The following is a 20,094-nucleotide window of genomic DNA, read 5'->3' as shown; positions in this document are numbered from 1 at the left end:
CACAACCGTCTCCCTCAGGTAAATCCAGTAACCCTGTACAGAGATTGTCACAACCTTCTCCTTCAGGTAAATCCAATAACCCTGTACAGAGATTGTCACAACCGTCTCCCTCAGGTAAATCCAGTAACCCCGTACAGAGATTGTCACAACCGTCTCCCTCAGGTAAATCCAGTAACCCTGTACAGAGATTGTCACAACCCTCTTCTTCAGGTAAATCCAGTAACCCTGCACAGAGATAATAACAACGTCTGACAATCAATGTTATTTTACCTTGTTCAGTTTTATTCCATTATTCCTAGTGCATTCCAGAAATGTGTTTAACCCATCATTTGAATATATTCTCCAGCTGAAAGTTTATATATTTTATTGTAAGTGTCCCGAAAAGACTAAGTCGTTTTGTTGGTCAATACGGTAACAGAAAACAGTATTAGAGTTATTGAGTAGGGTCTTGCAGAAGCCTGAATGATGTATGCTATGCTGAGATTTAAGGCAGAATTACATGAGATGTCTGGGCAGGCACGTTCCGATGTCAGCCTGCTGTATCTTTTATCTGTTTGCTGGGCAGCAAGGCAAGGTTTCTCATTCGGCAATGGGGAGTTGCCAATTCAGAGGATTATTGTTTGCTAAACACTTAAGTAATACTGCCGTGTGTCTCATTAATATTCACTTTTCTGTTTTGCCAAATGTGCTGAACAACCTTGATGTGGAGTAGTGTCATCATGGACTTCAGAATGGGCACCTGAAGAATTCAGCACTAAAGGACCTCCATATTAGACACTGGGCATCAACATCTCAGGATACTGGCTATATGAGCCCCATATTCATAGATATTGGTATCCGACATGTATAACCTCCTGGGAATCCTTGTGGCATATGTCTGATTAGACTTTTTTTTAGAATAGATTCCCTACAGTGTGGAAACAGGCCGTTCGGCCCAACAAATCCACATCCACCCTCCAAAGAGTATCCCACCCAGACTAATTTCTCTCTGGTTAATGCACCTAACACCATGAGCAATTTAGCAGGGCCAATTCACCAGATCTGCACATCTTTGGAGGAAACCAGAGCACCCAGAGGAAACCCACGCAGACACAAGGAGAATGTGCAAACTCCACACAGACAGTTGCCTGAGGCTGGAATCGAACCTGTGACAGTGGGTGCTGTGAGACAGCAGTGCTAACCACTGAGCCACTATGCCGCCCACTTACAGGATATTTCTGCACTTTAACACTACACCTCGGGCTTTACTAGCAACTCTCATTGTAATGGTGTAGCAGGGACACTGTGCACTCAGGGATGCACACCCAGCTCATGGACTGGACCAGGGTCTGTCTCCAGTCTGGCCATTTCCTGTCACAGCGTACACTCACTCTGAGTCTACTCAGAGCATCACTTGTCTTGGCTTGCTTTGCCTTTCTGCACTTTGCCCCCTCAGCCACGGATACCAGGCCGTGTTGCCTTTCTGTTCAGCACAGACACAGGCTGAAAGCTTCTCATGGTTGTGAGCAGACCTCTGTCAAATCGAGGGAGATAGCCTTCAGGTGTGAGCATAGTAAGTCAGGGGCATTCTCTGAAACGAGTCCAGGGGGGTGTCCATGGTCAGTCAGCCCCTCGGGCATGGCCAGAGTCAGGAATCCCTCCACATGATGGCTAGGAGCTGAATGTCAGGCAGCTCACCACCCATTGTGACAATTTCTGTCCCATTGTGGGCTGTTTTCATCCTGGAATAGTTTGGGGGGGGAGGAGGCATGAAATAAGGGAGTTGAAAGTGGGTGGCATGTGCTGTTGTTGTTGGTGCAGGTAGTGAGGTGCCCTAAGCAAGTGACTGGGCAGCACAGAGGGCATACAGGGTTAGTGCTGTCAAGGAGCAGGTTACAGCAGATGCTGGAAACTGTACTGAAAACAAAAAAATGCTGGAGCTCACAGCAGGTCAGGCAGCATCCATGGAGAGACAGCAAGCTAACATTTCAAGTCTGGATGATTCTTCATCAGAGCTGACGTTAGTGCTGTCGAGGGTTGCGGATGACGGTGAATGAAGGAAGATGTCATAGGCAATAGTGAGCCTTGGTGGCAGCTGGGTAGAGTAGCAGAGATAGAGTGAGTGTTAGGTATCACTTACCCCGGCAGAGTGAGCAAAGTTATTTGACCTTCTTCCTTAATCATTGTGGATTCCTCCAGACGGCTAGAAGCAGTGATCCGGTCATCAATCTCGGACCAGACTGAGTAACCTGGAAACAGGCTGGTATGGTGTGGTGTATTGGGTGTTGGTCCTGGGGTAAGCAGACACCCTGCATTGGCACCACCCCATCCAGTAGGACATCCAGTTTTAGCCCAAAAAGAGGAATGTCAATTTCCCCTTGTCTGCCATGTCTGGGGTATATGTCATGAACTGCACAGGACTACTAAGAACCAACAGCTTTTCCAGGTGCCCAACGGGCAATGCACCAGGGATGTGATCAATTTCAGGATATCTGGTAAGTGGCGAATTGTTCTGGGAATGGCCGATGGTAAGATAAGGCTAGAATTGGACAAGAAGGACACCACAGGGACAAGTTGATGAGGTGAGATTGTTAAAAATACACCTCTCTTTTACTTTGGTAAAAGTCTCCTCTCTGTTTCATGGTTCTTTAATTTTTGTACTTCTTTTCCTGATCACTAGGGGGCAGTAAATAATTTACAATGAAGTGAATTTGAAGGATTGAAATTGGGACAGAGAGCAGGAAATACAAACAGGCACAAATGAGGAATCCAGTGTAACTGATTCCTGACAATATGCTTTTGCCAATGTGTTCTAAACATTTTTAGAGAGGTGGCATTTTCTGGTTGTTGTCACTAATGTGGTGACTGCTTCCTCATCAACATTTTAACTTTCTTCCTGTTTGGGCATCATTTGGAATGCTGGCTAATTATACTTTAGAGATGGAGTTAGTCACTAATCTTTGAGAATAAATTGACACATTCCTATTGGCTTTTTGTCTAAAGTTAGAGGATGAAGGAAAATATCATTCCTAATGGCTTTCCTGATTTGGGACTCTGTCACGTGAGGAATATTTTCAGCCTTTTGCTCCGAAAATGCCTTTTTGCCTTTCAAAACATTCTACAAATATACTTTGCGCAATAATATTTGATATGGAATACATTTTTACCTTGCCTTTAAAAACTTATTTTAAAATTGTTTACAATTTATATGAAGATTAATTATTGAGCTCTCTTCTTCAGATGCTCTTTGCTCAAACATTTTATTAACATCATCAGATCTAAAACTCTATTGCCCGATTAATTTTTTTTAATTCATGCCTGAGAAGGTGGGGTGACTGAATTTAATAGCGCATAATCCCTACAGTGTGGGAGCAGGCCATTCTGCCCATTGAGTCCACACCAATCCTCCAAAGAGCATCCCATCCACACCCACCCGGTCCCTGTAACCCTGCATTTCCCATGGCTAATTCCACCGAGCCTACACATCCCTGAACACTGTGGGCAATTTAGCATGGCCAATCCACCTAACCTGCATGTCTTTGGATTGTGGGAGGAAACCGGAGCACCCGGAGGAAACCCACGCAGACACGGGGACAATGTGCAAACTCCACACAGACAGAAGCCTGAGGCTGGAATCAATACTGTGTCCCTGGTGCTGAGGCAACAGTGCTAATGACTGAGCCACCATGCCACCCCACGGTATAAACTATGCGTTTTATCATTTCCAATATTCAAGGAGCCTATTCTACACATGCAAATGCCCCACCCTCAGTTGACAGCAGAGCTTTGAGTGTTGCTGGGAGTGACTCTCCAGTTCTACCTCTATTGTAACAGTGGACAGAAACTCCTCATGTGAAGAATGGGGATAGGCTTTGACTCTGAGATAATATTTAATAGGTGCTATTGAACTAGCAGATTATATTGCGTATGACCTTTATTTACATTGAAGTCAATGGAAATTAAATCCGGATGAGTTTGCTCTTTGGTATTGAATGGAATATGTCTCGTTTCTCTTTCAACCAGCTTTTTCACTACCTCATCATCACTTTATGCTAAAAAAAGTCAGCTTACAGATGAGGTGGTGGGTGGCGGGGAGCGTGGGGTTGTCCTGTCAAGTAGCTGATCATTTCCAGCCAACTGCTCAGAGCTCTGTGGCTGCTGAAATCTGAACGAATAAAATAGAAAACAAATGAATGAAAAAAAGGTAGAAAGGCAGGTATTCAGAGGGACACAAATGGTTTACAGTGATAGGTAAGTGGGTAAGAAGTTGGCAAATGGAGTACAATTTGGGAAAACATGAAGTTATTCATTTTGGGTGGGAGAGCAATAAAACAGGATATTAATTGGGGTGGCATGGTGGCTCAGTGTTTAGCACTGCTGCCTCACAGCCCCAGGTTTGATTCCAGCCTCGGGTGACTGTCTGTGTGGAGTTTGCACATTCTCCCCGTGTCTGTGTGGGTTTCCTCCGGGTGCTCCGGTTTCCTCCCACAGTCCAAAGATGTGCAAATCAGGTGAATTGGCCATACTAAATTGCCCGTAGTGTTAGGTGCATTAGTCAGCGGGGAAGTGGGTCTGCTACTCTTCGGAGGGTCGGTGTGGACTGGTTGGGTCAAAGGGCCTGTTTCCACACTGTAGGGAATCTAATCTAATTTAATGGAGAAAAGCTGCAATATAAAGGGACTTTGGAGGCTTTTTTTTGTATTTTTTATTTAATGTTATTGCAGTAAAAGCATGTTACATTTCTATACTGCAAATGTACAATTACAATGAAAAGCGATAGTTTTCAATGAGCTTACCTCTTATTCAGAAGTTCAGGCTCATACTACTTGGTCACTTCTCTTAGACCAGTGCTCCCAGCCCAGGAATTGACCGAGTCACCATGTTTGCTGCTTTTGTCCTGATGAATCCTTTCTGAGCTCAGTTTGCCATATTTCACAGTGGTGATGTTGAGATCAAGTGGTCAATAAAGAGGTTTTTTTTCCCTCTCTACCAGAACCTTGCATGGTGGAATGTTGAATGACTATACCTTCTGAAGATTTTCACTCTCTTTCTTTAATGACATTGACTGCTAACATGGACACATGTATACCAGGTGCAATTGAATGAAGAGAATTGTGAGATGTTGCATTTTTTCAGAGAAAATGAGGAGTCAAAGTTATACCATTTAATTTATATTAATAAGGATTCTGGATAAATCTTTGACGGTCACGGGGACAAATTGATAAATTATTAAAATTATAAGTGATCGTGAATTTTATAAACAGACATATAGGACATAAAAGCAAGGAAAGGTTGTGTTAAATCTTTATAAATCACTGATTAGGTGCCAGCTACAGTATTGTATGCAATCTGGACATCGCACTTTAGGAATGATGTCAAGATTTTAAAATTGATTTATTAGTTAAAGAGTAACCTAGTAGAATTGATGAAAATTATATGAACTTGAATACTGCTGAAAAAAAGACATATTTTATCATCTTTCACACTCATCAGGATATTTGACAAGAATACAATTTCAAAGGGAAAAACAACATTTATAGTCCAGGAAAGGGGAGTTCTGATTGGTAAATGGACTCTGCTTGGTAGAGGTATTGCCACGAAAAATGCACCCATTAATGCTGATTGACAATTAACAGCCAGACTTTGTGTAACTTTTAAATTCTTGCAAACGGTACAAGAAAGAAAATTTTGACAAATTGTGCATTTTTTCAGCCATATACAAAATTATAGGGTTTTTAATCTAGCTAATTAAAAAAGAAACTGTTTCTACTCATAAGAGACTCAATAAGCAAGCAACATATATTTAAGGTTATGGCAAAAAAATGTTGGGAAAATATTTTTACTCTGGGTTATTGTAAACTACAGTGTATTATCTGGATAATCTGGTGATGGAAGCAAATTGCCCACTAACTTTCTAAAATGAAGTGAATGCATAATTAATGAAGGGGGGAATGCTGTCTGAATTTATAATCCTTGTTTTAAAAATTATATCCACAGGGATTAATAGACAGATGTATTTTCTGATGCTATTGTAAATTTTTATCCCTCCTGTGGTCAAAGACAATGCACCACTATTTTTACCATGGTTGAGCTTGTGCTCGGACCAATACTAGTTAAGGATTAAAGTAGTTTGGTCCTGATCCCTGGAGACCAGTTTGCTCCAGAAACAAGGAGGCACTGTTATTAATGGTTCCACTTGTTTAAGGTCACTGTACTGAAAATGCAAATGGGGAGAAATAAAGAAAGAGCAGATTGCTGATTCGCTGTTGCCTGCTTTACACTTACACCCACAAAGTCAATATAATCCCCAAGGTTCCAAAGTAGAAGATGCAAGAAAGATCCTATTGTTTATGAGGGAATACCCCAGCTCCATTTTTAGTTGGTCTTGATTTGGTTTCCCCTCAGGTAATGGGAGTTTTTCTAATAGTTGTTTCTAGCTCCACTAACAGTTTGCGAGATGACCTATGGTGTTAGTATTATAAATTTATGGCCTGACCTGTAAAATAGGTTGATTATGTTCTCGAGAATCAGATTTCCAGCCCACTTAGCTGTACATTGGCTCTCCAACTGACATAAATAAAATGTAATAACTGTACACCTAATTTAACCATTCAGCATCTGATATTTTCAACAAGTGTGTATTTAATTTCTATCAAGCATTTCCAGTGTATTGCGATGTCCAATTTAGAACAAATTTCCTAGTGTTATTCTGTCTGCTGTGATCCAGTGGTTGCTGTGGCTTCAATTCCCACCACATCAGAGACTCGAAGTTGAAATTGAGGTTGACCCTTTAATATTGAGAGAGTGTTACATTGTTGGTCCCATTTGCTCTTCGCTGGAGGTAAAAGATCCCATGCCATGATTTGAAGAAGATCAGGACAGCTCTTCCCTGAGCCTGGCCAACATTCATCCCTACTGAAAAAAAACGGCAATAATCAGTTCATTTCCTGCTGATGGCAGCTTGCTATGTGTACATTAGCTGCTTTATTTTCTTCATTACTTTAAGAATAATTCACTGACCACAATTATTTTGGGATGTTATGAGAGAGACTATATACCTTTCTTGTTTTCTCTTTGTTTTTCAAGAAATTGATGATTTATAATTTCAAAAATGGATGAATTTCATTGCTTGTTTCTACTTGTGGAGGTAACTCCCCAGCTCCACTTTCAGATTCTCTTGGTTTTTCGAATAATAGCTTTGGTTTCCTCTCAGGTAATAACAGCAGTGGTGGGAATTTTTATATTTTGTTTTTTTCTAATAATGATTTGTAGCTTCACTAACAGTTTGCAAGGCGATCTTTGGCATTAGTTAATACTATACATTTGTGCCCGACCGTAGAATAGGATTGTAATGTTCTTAAGAGTCAGATTTTGAATCACTTAGTTATATCAAATGACATTGTTTCCCTAATTGAGAAAAATAAAATCTTTTTTGAAGAGGTAACAATGATTCTTTAAGAGGGTAACACTGTTGATGTTATATAGATGGATTTCCAGAAGGCATTTGATATAATGTCACCTGACAGACTTGTGAGGAAAGTTACAGCCCGCGAAATAAAAGGGACAATACCAACACAGTTCCAAATTTGCTGAGTGATAGGAAACAGAGTAATGGCTGATGGTCATTTTTGTTGGATTGGAGGGAGGGTTGTGTTGGTGTTCCACAGGGGTCAGTATTGGGGCCCTTACTTTTCCTGATTTATGTTAGTGATTTGGATTTGGAATGCAAGGGATAAATTCAAGGACAGAGTGGAGCTGTGAAAGGACATTAACAAGTTGTTAGAGTGGACAAATTAATGGCAGCTTCTCATGTGAAAGATATCACGTCAGTCAGTACAGCACCCCTTCAGTACTGCAGTGGAGTTTGGGCCTGTATTGTGTGCTTAAGTGTTGGAAATACTTGAGTGAGTGGCTTTCTAACTCTGAGAGAAAGTGAGGGCTGCAGATGCTGGAGATCAGAGCTGAAAATGTGTTGCTGGAAAAGCGCAGTAGGTCAGGCAGCATCCAAGGAACAGGAGAATCGATGTTTCGGGCATAAGCCCTTCTTCAGGAATGAGGAAAGTGTGTCCAGCAGGCTAAGATAAAAGGTAGGGAGGAGGGACTTGGGGGAGGGGCTTTGGAAATGCGATAGGTGGAGGGAGGTCAAGGTGAGGGTGATAGGCCGGAGTGGGGTGGGGGCGGAGAGGTCAGGAAGATGATTGCAGGTTAGGAAGGCGGTGCTGAGTTCGAGGGATTTGACTGAGACAAGGTGGGAGGAGGGGAAATGAGGAAACTGGAGAAATCTGAGTTCATCCCTTGTGGTTGGAGGGTTCCCAGGCAGAAGATGAGGCGCTCTTCCTCCAACCGTCGTGTTGCCATAGTCTGGCGATGGAGGAGTCCAAGACCTGAATGTCGTTGGTGGAGTGGGAGGGGGAGTTAAAGTGTTGGGCTACGGGGTGGTTGGGTTGGCTGGTCCGGGTGTCCCAGAGGTGTTCTCTGAAACGTTCCGCAAGTAGGCGGCCAGTCTCCCCAATATAGAGGAGGCCACATCGGGTGCAGCGGATGCAATAGATGATGTGTGTGGAGGTGCAGGTGAATTTGTGGTGGATATGGAAGTGTCCCTTGGGGCCTTGGAGGGAAGTAAGGGGGGAGGTGTGGGCGCAGGTTTTGCATTTCTTGCGGTTGCAGGGGAAGGTGCCAGGAGTGGAGGTTGGGTTGGTGGGGGGGTGCCAGGAGTGGAGGTTGCGTTGGTTGGGGGGTGCCAGAGCCCCACCAACCCAACCTCCACTCCTGGCACCTTCCCCTGCAACCGCAGGAAATGCAAAACTTGCGCCCACACCTCCCCCCTTACTTCCCTCCAAGGCCCCAAGGGACACTTCCATATCCGCCACAAATTCACCTGCACCTCCACACACATCATCTATTGCATCCGCTGCACCCGATGTGGCCTCCTCTATATTGGGGAGACTGGCTGCCTACTTGCGGAACGTTTCAGAGAACACCTCTGGGACACCCGGACCAACCAACCCAACCACCCCGTAGCCCAACACTTTAACTCCCCCTCCCACTCCACCAAGGACATGCAGGTCCTTGGACTCCTCCACCGCCAGACCATGGCAACACGACGGTTGGAGGAAGAGCGCCTCATCTTCTGCCTGGGAACCCTCCAACCACAAGGGATGAACTCAGATTTCTCCAGTTTCCTCATTTCCCCTCCCCCCACCTTGTCTCAGTCAAATCCCTCGAACTCAGCACCACCTTCCTAACCTGCAATCATCTTCCCGACCTCTCCGCCCCCACCCCACTCCGGCCTATCACCCTCACCTTGACCTCCCTCCACCTATCGCATTTCCAAAGCCTCTCCCCCAAGTCCCTCCTCCCTACCTTTTATCTTAGCCTGCTGGGCACACTTTCCTCATTCCTGAAGAAGGGCTTATGCGCGAAACGTCGATTCACCTGTTCCTTGGATGCTGCCTGACCTGTTGCGCTTTTCCAGCAACATTTTCAGCTTTCTAACTCTGAGGCAAGAGTGTGACCACATGCCTGAGTGGAATTTATTTTAAGCCGAGCGGTCAAATATAAACCTAATAAGCATTAATCTAAAAAGCTGGGTTGAAATTTTAGGATTGTGCTTCAAATCACCATCACTACACGGCCAGTTGCAGAAATGTTGAAAAGGTTTGGAAAAGAAGGTAAAGAAGACAATTATTTTAATCCATTTAGCATTCCAGTGTATGAAATGGGTGATGACAGGTTTTTCAGTTGTTACTGCATTTATGGCAGGAGATAATCTTGAACACATCCACTCTGGTACTTTTAGACAGTTGTATCAAATGCTGATCCTGTGGAGATTATACAGTGTGCTCTGACTCCTATTTCCCCAGTTTGAAATTGTTGGGAAGTATGAATTGACATGGAAGGGTATTAAAGGCCATGGGAAATTGCCAACATTGGGAATGTGAACAGGAATCCCAGAATTGGGTCCTGCCTGCTATTTTGAAATGAGTCTGGAATTGACATGGTTCCTCGAAAATCAGGTTCACATTGGCATTATCCAGGTGTATGAATATGGTTATCTCTGAACATGATGGGATTGGTTTTGGTTTTCCAATGTGAAATCCAGATGGAAATAAGTGAGCCAAAGGCAACATCCTCTCAGAGACTCTGACAGGGAATGACCCCTCACTGGATGTGATTGCTTATCTTTAAGGGCCTTCAACTTCTTTCATAGCTAAAGGTAGGAAGTAATATGTCAATGCAACAACAAGGCCAATATATTTGTGGAGGGTATGGGGTGCTCAGGAAGATGGTCTTCTTCCTCTTATGTGGTGAGTTGGGGAAAGCAAGTGAGGCCCAGGTAAATGGGATCAGTTTTATCTCCAGAATCCAACTGCAGTGCAGAGAGAAATGGAATTATGTCATCAAGGATAAAAAACTCCTTATTACATTCCTTGTTTGTTCTTTTCTATTATATATATATTACCAACAACTGGGGTCCCACTACTGATCCCCATGGAACCCTACTGGACACAGATCTCCAGTTCGAAAACACACTTCCAGCACTAATCTCTGTCTTTTATGACCAAGCCAGTCCTGTATCCATCTTACCAACTCACAGTGAATCCCACATGACTTCACTTTTAGTATATCAGCCTGCCATGAGGGACCTTGTTAAAGTCCCTGCAGTTAACATCGACCACCGTATCCCCATTAATCATCACTGTCACTTCCTAAAAACACTCAATCAAGTCTGTGAGACACAACCTACCCCACACAAAGCCATGCTGCCTGTCATTAGTAAGCCCTATATTTGCCTAAGAATGTCATTCAATAAAACCACTACCAATGCTATTTCTGTCTTTGTAGAATCAATCCTTCCCTAACTAATTCACCATGGTAGCCCTGTAGGTTCGCAAGGAATATTTCATAGTTTCTCCTCAAAAACTGCTTCTCCCTCTTGGCCACGTTTATTGTTTCTTCCCGTCATCAATCTTTCTAAATTGACTGAGACATGCCAAATATTTCAATCACTTGCCCAAGTACATATTTACTTATTTCCAACCTTCTGGCCCACAACAAGCACAGACAGTCAGCAATCTAGGAGACTGCACACCCTCTTACAGTAGCAGCTGCAAGTTCACCTACAAGGTGGCACAGCCATCGGCATTTGAAAATGACAAGGCTAAACATTGTCACACTGGGATTTGTTGGTACTTTCCTTTCCCCTTGTTTTTCTACTTAACTGTTTTAGTTACACTCTCATCCATCTCTGGAGCTCAACTTGTTGTGACATGTTGCTCTCCATTGAAGTGAACCTAATCATTGTTACTCATTTCTATTTCTAGGACAATTGTGTTTTGTCCAAATTAATTTTCAAGCTTGCGGCAATATAAAAGTTGTATTTATTTCAGATTCTAGCAATATCTCTGCAAAAAGGTAATCAGCATAGCAATATGAGGAAACCTGAAGTGTAATTGCTGCAGCATGTTTACTTTTTCTAGTTTAAATGACAATGTGCAAGTCAATATACATCAAAGCAGAAGACTTTGCTAGAAGTGTCAAACAGAATGTAAAGAGGCACTTGGCTAACAATGCACCACTACGTCCTACTACCATGTCAAGCACTGCACTAGGATTTGACATCCTTTGTGATTTAGAGTAAATCAGCATCCCACAGATGCCAAAAATCTAAAACAAAAAGAAAATGCTATCAGCTCAGTTAGTCTCTGTAGAGAAGGAGCTGTCAAGTTAGCAGAATTGACTTATTGTGAGTGTGAGAGGACTGCAATGGTGGATTCGCTAAGTCAAGCACAAAGGATAAGGAGCAATTGGAGGTAACAAGAAAATGCTTATTATTGGCCACTACATGTCTTGGACAGGCCAATAACAGCAAAGACCCAAAATTCTGACCAACAACATGTCATTTCTCTGTACCCCCAGTTGCTGAAATCATTGAAAACAGAAAAATTCCAAAATATGTTTTGGTTTAGCAAAACATCCAGACATATGGTTCTCATGTAGTGCTTCAACATTCTGCAGTCAACAACCCAACACTTCGTTAACCTGAATACTTGCTGCAACAGAGCACACCAACCCCACAACCCCCCGTGCCACCACCTCATGTGACACAGGCCAGTGATACCACATGTGAGGGATGCTTATATCAAAGCCATATAGGTTCTGGTTTAACTTTTAATTTTGTCTTTTTTGCAGACTGGAATTCAAATGCATTGGGGGGGTTTCTCATGCAGATCAGTGATCTCCTAGAATTTGCTTCCCGCTACACCAGTAGGAATATTAATTGTAAATTAGGGTCGGTTTTACAGTGGGAGTGGAAAAAGATCTCTCATAATGACAGATTTTCTGTACCTTTCCAAGCCTCTGATAAAATGCCCCCCTCCCTGATGTTTGCAATTAGATGGAACAGATTGGCTGAAAAGGCATCAGCTGGCTGCACTTGGGCCTTTTCAGGCCTGTACTACTAAAGGTTGCAGGTGAGAAGCCATTAGGAGAACTTGACGGAACTCATCCTCAAATGGCGTGGTCACTGGGGAATATCTTAAATATTTGAAAGAACACTTTGCGGGGTGGGGTACCATGTTGTGTATGGGAGTTTGAACAAACTGTTTCAACATTGAAATGCTGCATGAAATATTTACGTGCAGAAACTGTTCCTCCAGTGGCAGGTAACACTTGCGTTATTGGGTATCAGAAAGAGCAACATTGACATTTGCATCATGACAGTATGAGGCTTTTTAAGACAGTTGTGGGGTATGATTGCAAAGTGGGAATAATTTTCATCATTGTGCTGACATCCAACCCTGGGTGCATCACTACATGGGCACTTTCTGCTCCTTTTTAATCTCTATCCCAGCATTGTCTTCTTTCTCACCATGCAAAAGCCCCTTCCCCAATGGTGGTTTCATGTTGTCACCCATATTGCGAAGCAGCAAGTTGATCAAAAGAGAGGTTGGCTCTGGGCCATGTTGAAGGAAGCCACCTGTCTCTTCTCACTTTTAATGGGCGCAAGTTTTGCATTTCTTGCGGTTGCAGGGGAAGGTGCCGGGAGTGGAGGTTGTGTTGGTGGGGGGTGTGGACCTGATGAGGGAGTCACGGAGGGAGGGATCTTTTCGGAACGCTGATAGGGAAGGGGAGGGAAATATATCCCTGGTGGTGGGGTCCGTTTGGAGGTGGCGGAAATGACGGCGGATGATACGCTGTATATGGAGGTTGGTGGGGTGGTAGGTGAGGACCAGTGGGGTTCTGTCCTGGTGGAGGTTGGAGGGGCGGGGCTCAACTTGCGGAACATTTCAGAGAACACCTCTGGGACACCCGGACCAACCAACCCAACCACCCTGTGGCTCAACACTTCAACTCCCCCTCCCACTCCACCAAGGACATGCAGGTCCTTGGACTCCTCCATCGCCAGACCATAGCAACACGACGGTTGGAGGAAGAACGCTTCATCTTCCAACCACAAGGGATGAACTCCGATTTCTCCAGTTTCCTCATTTCCCCTCCCCCACTTTGTCTCAGTCAAATCCCTCGAACTCAGCACGACCTTCCTAACCTGCAATCTTCTTCCTGATCTCTCTGCCCCCACCCCACTCTGGCCTATCACCCTCACCTTGACCTCCTTCCACCTATCGCATTTCCAATGCCCCTCCCCCAAGTCCCTCCTCCCTACCTTTTATCTTAGCCTGTTGGACACACTTTCCTCATTCCTGAAGAAGGGCTTATGCCCGAAACATCGATTCTCCTGTTCCTTGGATGCTGCCTGACCTGCTGCGCTTTTCCAGCAACATATTTTCAGCTCTGATCTTCAGCATCTGCAGTCCTCACTTTCTCCTTAGAGTGTGGGCTGATTGTCTTCCACTCTTAGCTGCTGCATTCGAGGGGAACCGATAAACATTTCCTGAGTTTTTATTTTGTTTAGTGTGCCTTGTGTACAATTTATTTGCTTGAGCTGTCAAACCGCAATTGAGATTTTGTTAAAGTAGTGAGTAGTTTTTGCATTAGAAATGAATTGGCTGGTAAAACTCAAAAACTAAGCCATCCCTTTGAATTGGCTTATATTTTGGAAATTCTGCTCACATTAAATAAAGGAATTCTGAGAATTCCAAATTGACATTGTTGGATTTTTCATCTCAGACATACAACATCTGGAAAGACAAGGATAACAGCATTGGATCACCAGTACCTGCAACTTCTCCCTAACCTGACTTGCAAATAATGTGTTGTTTTCTCGCAGTCACTATGTCAATATATTGGAGTTGTCCATCTAACAGCACTTTGGATTATTATCCCCCAAGGCCTGCAGCTGTCACCTCCTCACAGCCAATTAGAGATAAGAAATAAATGTTCAAATACTAATATCCTGTGAATTGATAAACAATAAAATTGCTGCTATGAACCCTCTAACAAAGCTCAGAAGGTAAGCTTTACGATGGTGGAGTGGCATTCCTATTAACTATTGGGACAGCACAAAGGACATATACTGAGAATGAACAACTTTCTTGCAGGGACATCATGTTTGTCAGCTGGGCTGCCACTAGTTACTGACAATTGAGCCTTCAACTGTGGAGAATTTGAGCATGTATTCATCTATTAGCAGAAGATTATCACACAGGAGAGTTAATGGAATTGGTTAGTTTCCCAGGGTCATCAAGTGTGCTCCGACACAAGTGGATCATATTGGTGTTTGATGCTGGGTTTTTTTCATAGATTGCCCCTTAAGTGAGAGCCATCCAATCTGCACAATGTAAATTTTGCAAAAATTGAGCAATGTCCCTACCTTTCCTTTCTGAACATGGACCTTAACTAACTAAACAAGAGCGTCTCACATTGCTACATTATGGAATATGGTCAGCCCTAAACTCAAAAGGTTTGGTGTCAAGTTGAGATGAAACTGCATAAGCTTTCTTTCCTAAGTTAGAGATAATGTTATGACTGGGAACGCATCCAGAAACTTTTTTTTTCCAATTTGGCTCTACGAATGTACCCTTCAATAATAGATTAAAGCGTGTAGTCCTTATTGAATTGTGTTCCCGGATTTTATGGCTCTACTGTTACTTTCTCAGCACAGGTGCAGCAGTGAATAGCAGCGAAAGTCTTCCTCCATCCTCATCAGTAAACGACATCTCATCTATGTCAACCGATCAAACCCTTGCTTCAGACACTGACAGCAGCCTGGAAACTTCAGCAGGACCGCTTTGTTGTAGGTGACTAACCGTCTGCCTGCGGGACCCCTTCTTCTTTCGAAAATGATGCAAGTACTAAATACTCAGCACAGCTCTCTGGAACTGAGCTATTTAAAAAGGAACGTGGAAGTACTGATGCTAAAATATTATGTCAAAATGCTTTGCTTATCTCATTCCAATGAAACTTGACGTTCATCAAGAGCATTAGGGAGCGTCATTTCACATGCAAATATGTGATTATAAACTGGCTCCCTGTGGTACTTGCTTTCGCAATGCAAGGTGAGCAGGAAAGGCACAGCATTATAGTTAAAACTAAATGCACTTTTGTCTTCTCAAAGTTGCAGTATGTGTCCCTTCTTTCACTTATTATGTATTTGCTGACTATAAACATCTTGGCAAAATATATTCCTGTAAATGGCCACATGTATATTACCTACCAAACTCTTCTTAAATTTATGCTACATGATAATAACTATAAATATGACAGAAAACGCAATTATGTTATTCCTTTGAGCAATTAATTTCATTGCAGTTCAATCCACCAAATTAACTTCTGCGAGTCTAATTAAAGGGACATTCAGAAACCAAAACCATTTCTGATCATGCAAAGACTGTCCACTGTAATGTCAACGACTTTGTTTTAATTCTGACTGCATCCTTGAATGGTTAAAGAGTCCGTATTCTTTGTAACTTTTTAAATAAGGTTGCAGTCCAAATATTCCAATCCACCTCATGTTTTAAAATCCTTAGGGTACAATTTTCATAAAAGGATCCAATGTCTGTAGATTGATTTTGGGTTAAAATGGTAAAGTGGTAGCTATGTTCTGTTATACTTTTTTGTCATTTACTCTAAACTGAATTGAAAACCCTTACATAAATTATGCAAGGAAGTACATGATATTTGGACATGATATTTTGACATTATCAATTAAAAAAATACATTTGATTAAGAAAAGCAAACTCAGCCAGAGCTGTGATCTGTATTGAAAAATCCTGGAATTCCTGCTCACACATGCAATTGTATGCTGTGGTTGAGGTGGCGGGAAATTTTGGCCAGTAATGTAAAAGACATATACATGTAAAACAATTGCACACCTTGACATAGTTGGCTGCAGTCTTTAGTTGCACTTGCCTGCAGTTGTGCATGATCAAACTTCCAAATATATTCCTTTAGAATGGAAGGTAAAATATACTAATAGGTACTGTAGGCTGTTATGTGGTACATTATGTATGCCACCAAGGACCTGAACAACATTGCTGCATTCTTAAACTCCTTTATGCTGAACCTGCATGGACTTGTAATGTGTTTACTCTGTTCCCCAGCAAATAGAGTATTTTGAACTGTTATAAATTGCATTAACTAGAATCATATTTATTACCTGTCCATTGGAAATTAAAATAAAGGCTTGAACTGATGGGAACATTAAATTAGAACATTAGAGATCCATATTCAAGACATTACTAACATGAACTATAAAGAAAAGCATAGGATTTATAGCCACAGTGAGTTCATTTTAGATGAGAAGATTCAAATTTAGGTTAAGATCTGGAATAAAATGAAACAGTAGGAACTTATGCAATTTTAATCATATTTGTGAATCAGCAATTTCTGGGGATAAAATGATTGATACTCAAAAGCATATCAGATTTGATTTGCTGGCTGGGTATCTAAAGCCCTTAAAACATTTCAATTAACTATTATGGAAGGGTACTTTCAAAATAGCAATTAGGCTTGAGCAAAGCTCCATTTGTTTTGAGATCAAAGTTATGAATAACTGAAAAAAAAGCATACAACAGTGCATCAATAAATGTATTTGAGAGAATACGTGTAATGTTGACATGAGTACAGAGTAATAATTCTAACACGATGAGCCTTCTTATTCTCTGACTTGTTGCATTGAGATCATTACTCAGTTTTCTAGAAGCTGTTTTATTGGCATAAAATCCTGCTGGTGGCCAGGGCAGGTCAGAAAACTAAAATCTCTGATTCTTACATTGAATTGTGTTGCACCCAAACTTTTGAGAAAATCCTGAGCCTCAGTTAAGTATAATTGGTTTTTCCAAATTTCATCCCAGGTTTCCCAACCTAAAACCTGCAATGCACATGTCACTGTTAATAAAATTAAGCACATTAAAGATTTACAGGCCTGCCCTGTTGAAGTAGACTTCTCTAAGAAAGGGTAATGCCACGCTATCGTCAGTTGTGATTTTTTTATTTCTTTTCTGCATTTTCAGGTAAATTTTGCTCCACACCTTAAATGATTTTACAAAGTTTGCTATTGATTTCCTCCCAATTCTACATTACTGCAATTATTTAAGTATCTCTAATTAAACTGTCAGGCTGGAAGGTAATTTAACATTCTATTGGTTTACATTTCTCAGTTTCGGTAGATAGTTGGGACTTTGATTGCAGTAAAGCAGGTTATATGTTCAGTAGGAATAATATGTAAATGGTATCAGAGGAGGAGTAACCTCAGTGATAGAGGATGCAATTGCTTGAAGAAAGGATAAGAACAGTGTACAGATTGTTAGAATGAAAGGATTTCTAACTATGGTTATTGCAACCATCAATATCGTGTTAGATTGTATACATGCAGAGTTATTTAAAGGGAGATTTTAACGATATAGAGTTGGAAAAGAAAACTAGCATATGGCAGAAAGCCAGTGAATTAAGTGACTGTGCCAAGCGTAGGTCTTGCAGCAATATGCCAAGAAAGTAGGCAGACCGCATTAGACCATGTATTGTACCACATTGGTTCAATAGCCAAATAGTGCATAAAATGTGATCATAATCAGTCATGCTCAGAAAGGAAAAGCAAGAAGCAACTACAAATGTTTCAAGTTAGGTGAAGCTGCCTTCAAAGGGATAAGTCAGAAACTTTTCAGGTCAACTCAACAAATCTGTAAAGTGGCCAATTGGGTCAAAATAAATTAATGTGACACAGAATTAGTTTATATCCAAAAAGGCCAAGAGCCCTACTTGCCAAAATGGTCGACCATGGAGAACTACAGAGATAAACAAAAAATAAACAAAAATGCATTCAAAACCTTTCACAAATACTGGGAATGAGAAAAGCCTCATAGAGTAGAAATGAATGAAAAACAGATAGTAAAAGTGACAAAAATGGAAGGTGACAACAAGATTGCAAGGGATGGCAAAACCAAGTTTTTTTTTGTTATTATTTTACGAAAGAGGGATTGCAGGCAATATAGACCCTTTAAAAACTGATAACAGTGATATGGCCAATGAAATTAAGGAATGGTGGATGTGCATCACTTATTTTGCATCAATGTTTCCAGCAGAGGATGAAGTTAGAATGGCAGCTATCCTATGGAAGTGAATCAGGGATGGGGCCTTGACTAAATTAACATCAGCAAAATAAAAGTAATAAAGAAGATAGTGGTACAAAAGAGTTAGAATCAAGGTTTAAGGGGATTAGGTGAGAACAACGTTGATGGTCTCCATATAATCTTTGGGATATTGTTGGGATATTGTTGTATCATTCTGCTATTTATGAAAGATGAGAGAGAGAGAGAGAAAAAGACAGAAAGAACTTATAGACAAATTAGCTGAATATTTGTTGTCAAATTATCAGGATCTATAATTAGGATAGATCAATTCTTAGAAAATTTTGAGCTGATCAGAAAGAGTTAGCACGTATTTGTAAAATGTAGCTGCAGCCCAGTGTACCTGATTAGAATTTTTGAAAAGGTGATTAAAGTGTTGGATGGAGGACTGCATGTGGTTATTATTAATAAGTACTTCCTGAAGGTATCTGGTAAGATTTCTCATAGAGTCATAGAGATGTACAGCATGGAAACAGACCTTTCAGTCCAACCCGTCCATGCTGACCAGATTAGCTAAAGTTGGAATTGAAAACAGTGTAATCCCCCCCCCCCCCCCACATTGGGATATTGTTTGTTTTAAAGAGGAGTTGTGGCAGAATTGATCCATCCAAATAACCTGAAGATAATATGCAAAGTGAGAACAGCTTTTCCCAAGAAAACAAAGCTTGTCACTGAATAAAACTTGCATCCCACCAGAAGTTACATCCACCAAAGATTACCTGTTACATCAAGGATTTGGATTGTCAAATATCTGTGTTTACTGTAGAAGGGAGATATGAATTGAGAGGATATAAAGTATTCAGGGAGAGGAGTTCTCTTGAGTTATGATCAATATAGTTAGCCTCTCAGGTGCACATCAGAGCTATTCCAGCAGTTCATACATGAGCAGAAAGGAAATACATTCAATTAATGTTCAGGTGATATTTGACCCCGAAACAATATATGTTTCAGAAGCCCTTAGCCAGACCACCTTCCACCTTTTTTGAATATTGCCTTATAAGACCATTCAGACTCTGTTTAAAAAAATGCTTTCAATTTGGGCGGCACGGTGGTACAGTGGTTAGCACTGCTGCCTCACAGCGCCAGAGACCTGGGTTCAATTCCTGACTCAGGTGACTGTGTGGAATTTACACGTTCTCCCCGTGTCTGCGCTGGTTTCCTCTGGGTGCTCCAGTTTCCTCCCACAGTCCAAAGATGTGCAGGTCAGGTGAATTAGCCATGCTAAATTGCCCGTAGTGTTAGGTAGGGGGGTAAATGTAGGGGAATGGGTGGGTTGCGGGTCGGTGTGGACTTGTTGGGCCGAAGGGCCTGTTTCCACACTGTAAGTAATCTAATCTTGCCAAGGTAAAGCATAAACAAAATCTGCTTCACAAACTTTGAGATTTGCAATATTATTGCAAAGCTGCTCCCCACACTATGGCATGCTTGGGAGAGGGTGCAAAAGAAGTTTACCAGGATGCTGCCTGGATTAGAGTGTATTAGCTGCAAGGAGAGGTTGGACAAACTTGGATTATTTTTGCAAGAGCATCGGAGGCTGACCTGATAGAAGTACAGTACATAAAATTATGAGAGGCCTGATTAGGCTGGA

General features: G+C 41.8%; 1 protein-coding gene across 5 annotated transcripts in view; it reads left to right on the top strand.

Moving 5' to 3' along the window:
* Positions 1-18,244, top strand: part of mapk10 (mitogen-activated protein kinase 10) — a 210,687-nt gene extending 192,443 nt beyond the window's left edge. For 4 of the 5 annotated variants that reach the window (XM_087985843.1, XM_087985846.1, XM_087985840.1 and 1 more), the window contains one exon: positions 15,044-18,244. In XM_087985843.1, the coding sequence (XP_087841969.1) occupies positions 15,044-15,183 (140 nt within the window). In that variant the 3' untranslated portion in view covers positions 15,184-18,244. Of the gene's footprint in view, positions 1-15,038 lie in introns of all 5 variants that reach the window. The other variant, XM_087985849.1, reaches the window with a different exon arrangement.
* Positions 18,245-20,094: the final 1,850 nt, after the last annotated feature.

Source organism: Chiloscyllium plagiosum, unplaced genomic scaffold, assembly GCF_037043375.1.
Source record: "Chiloscyllium plagiosum isolate Xiang-an unplaced genomic scaffold, Cpla_swu_hap1 HiC_scaffold_1, whole genome shotgun sequence".
NCBI lineage: Eukaryota > Metazoa > Chordata > Chondrichthyes > Orectolobiformes > Hemiscylliidae > Chiloscyllium > Chiloscyllium plagiosum.
This window is presented reverse-complemented; position numbering and strand designations above follow the sequence as displayed.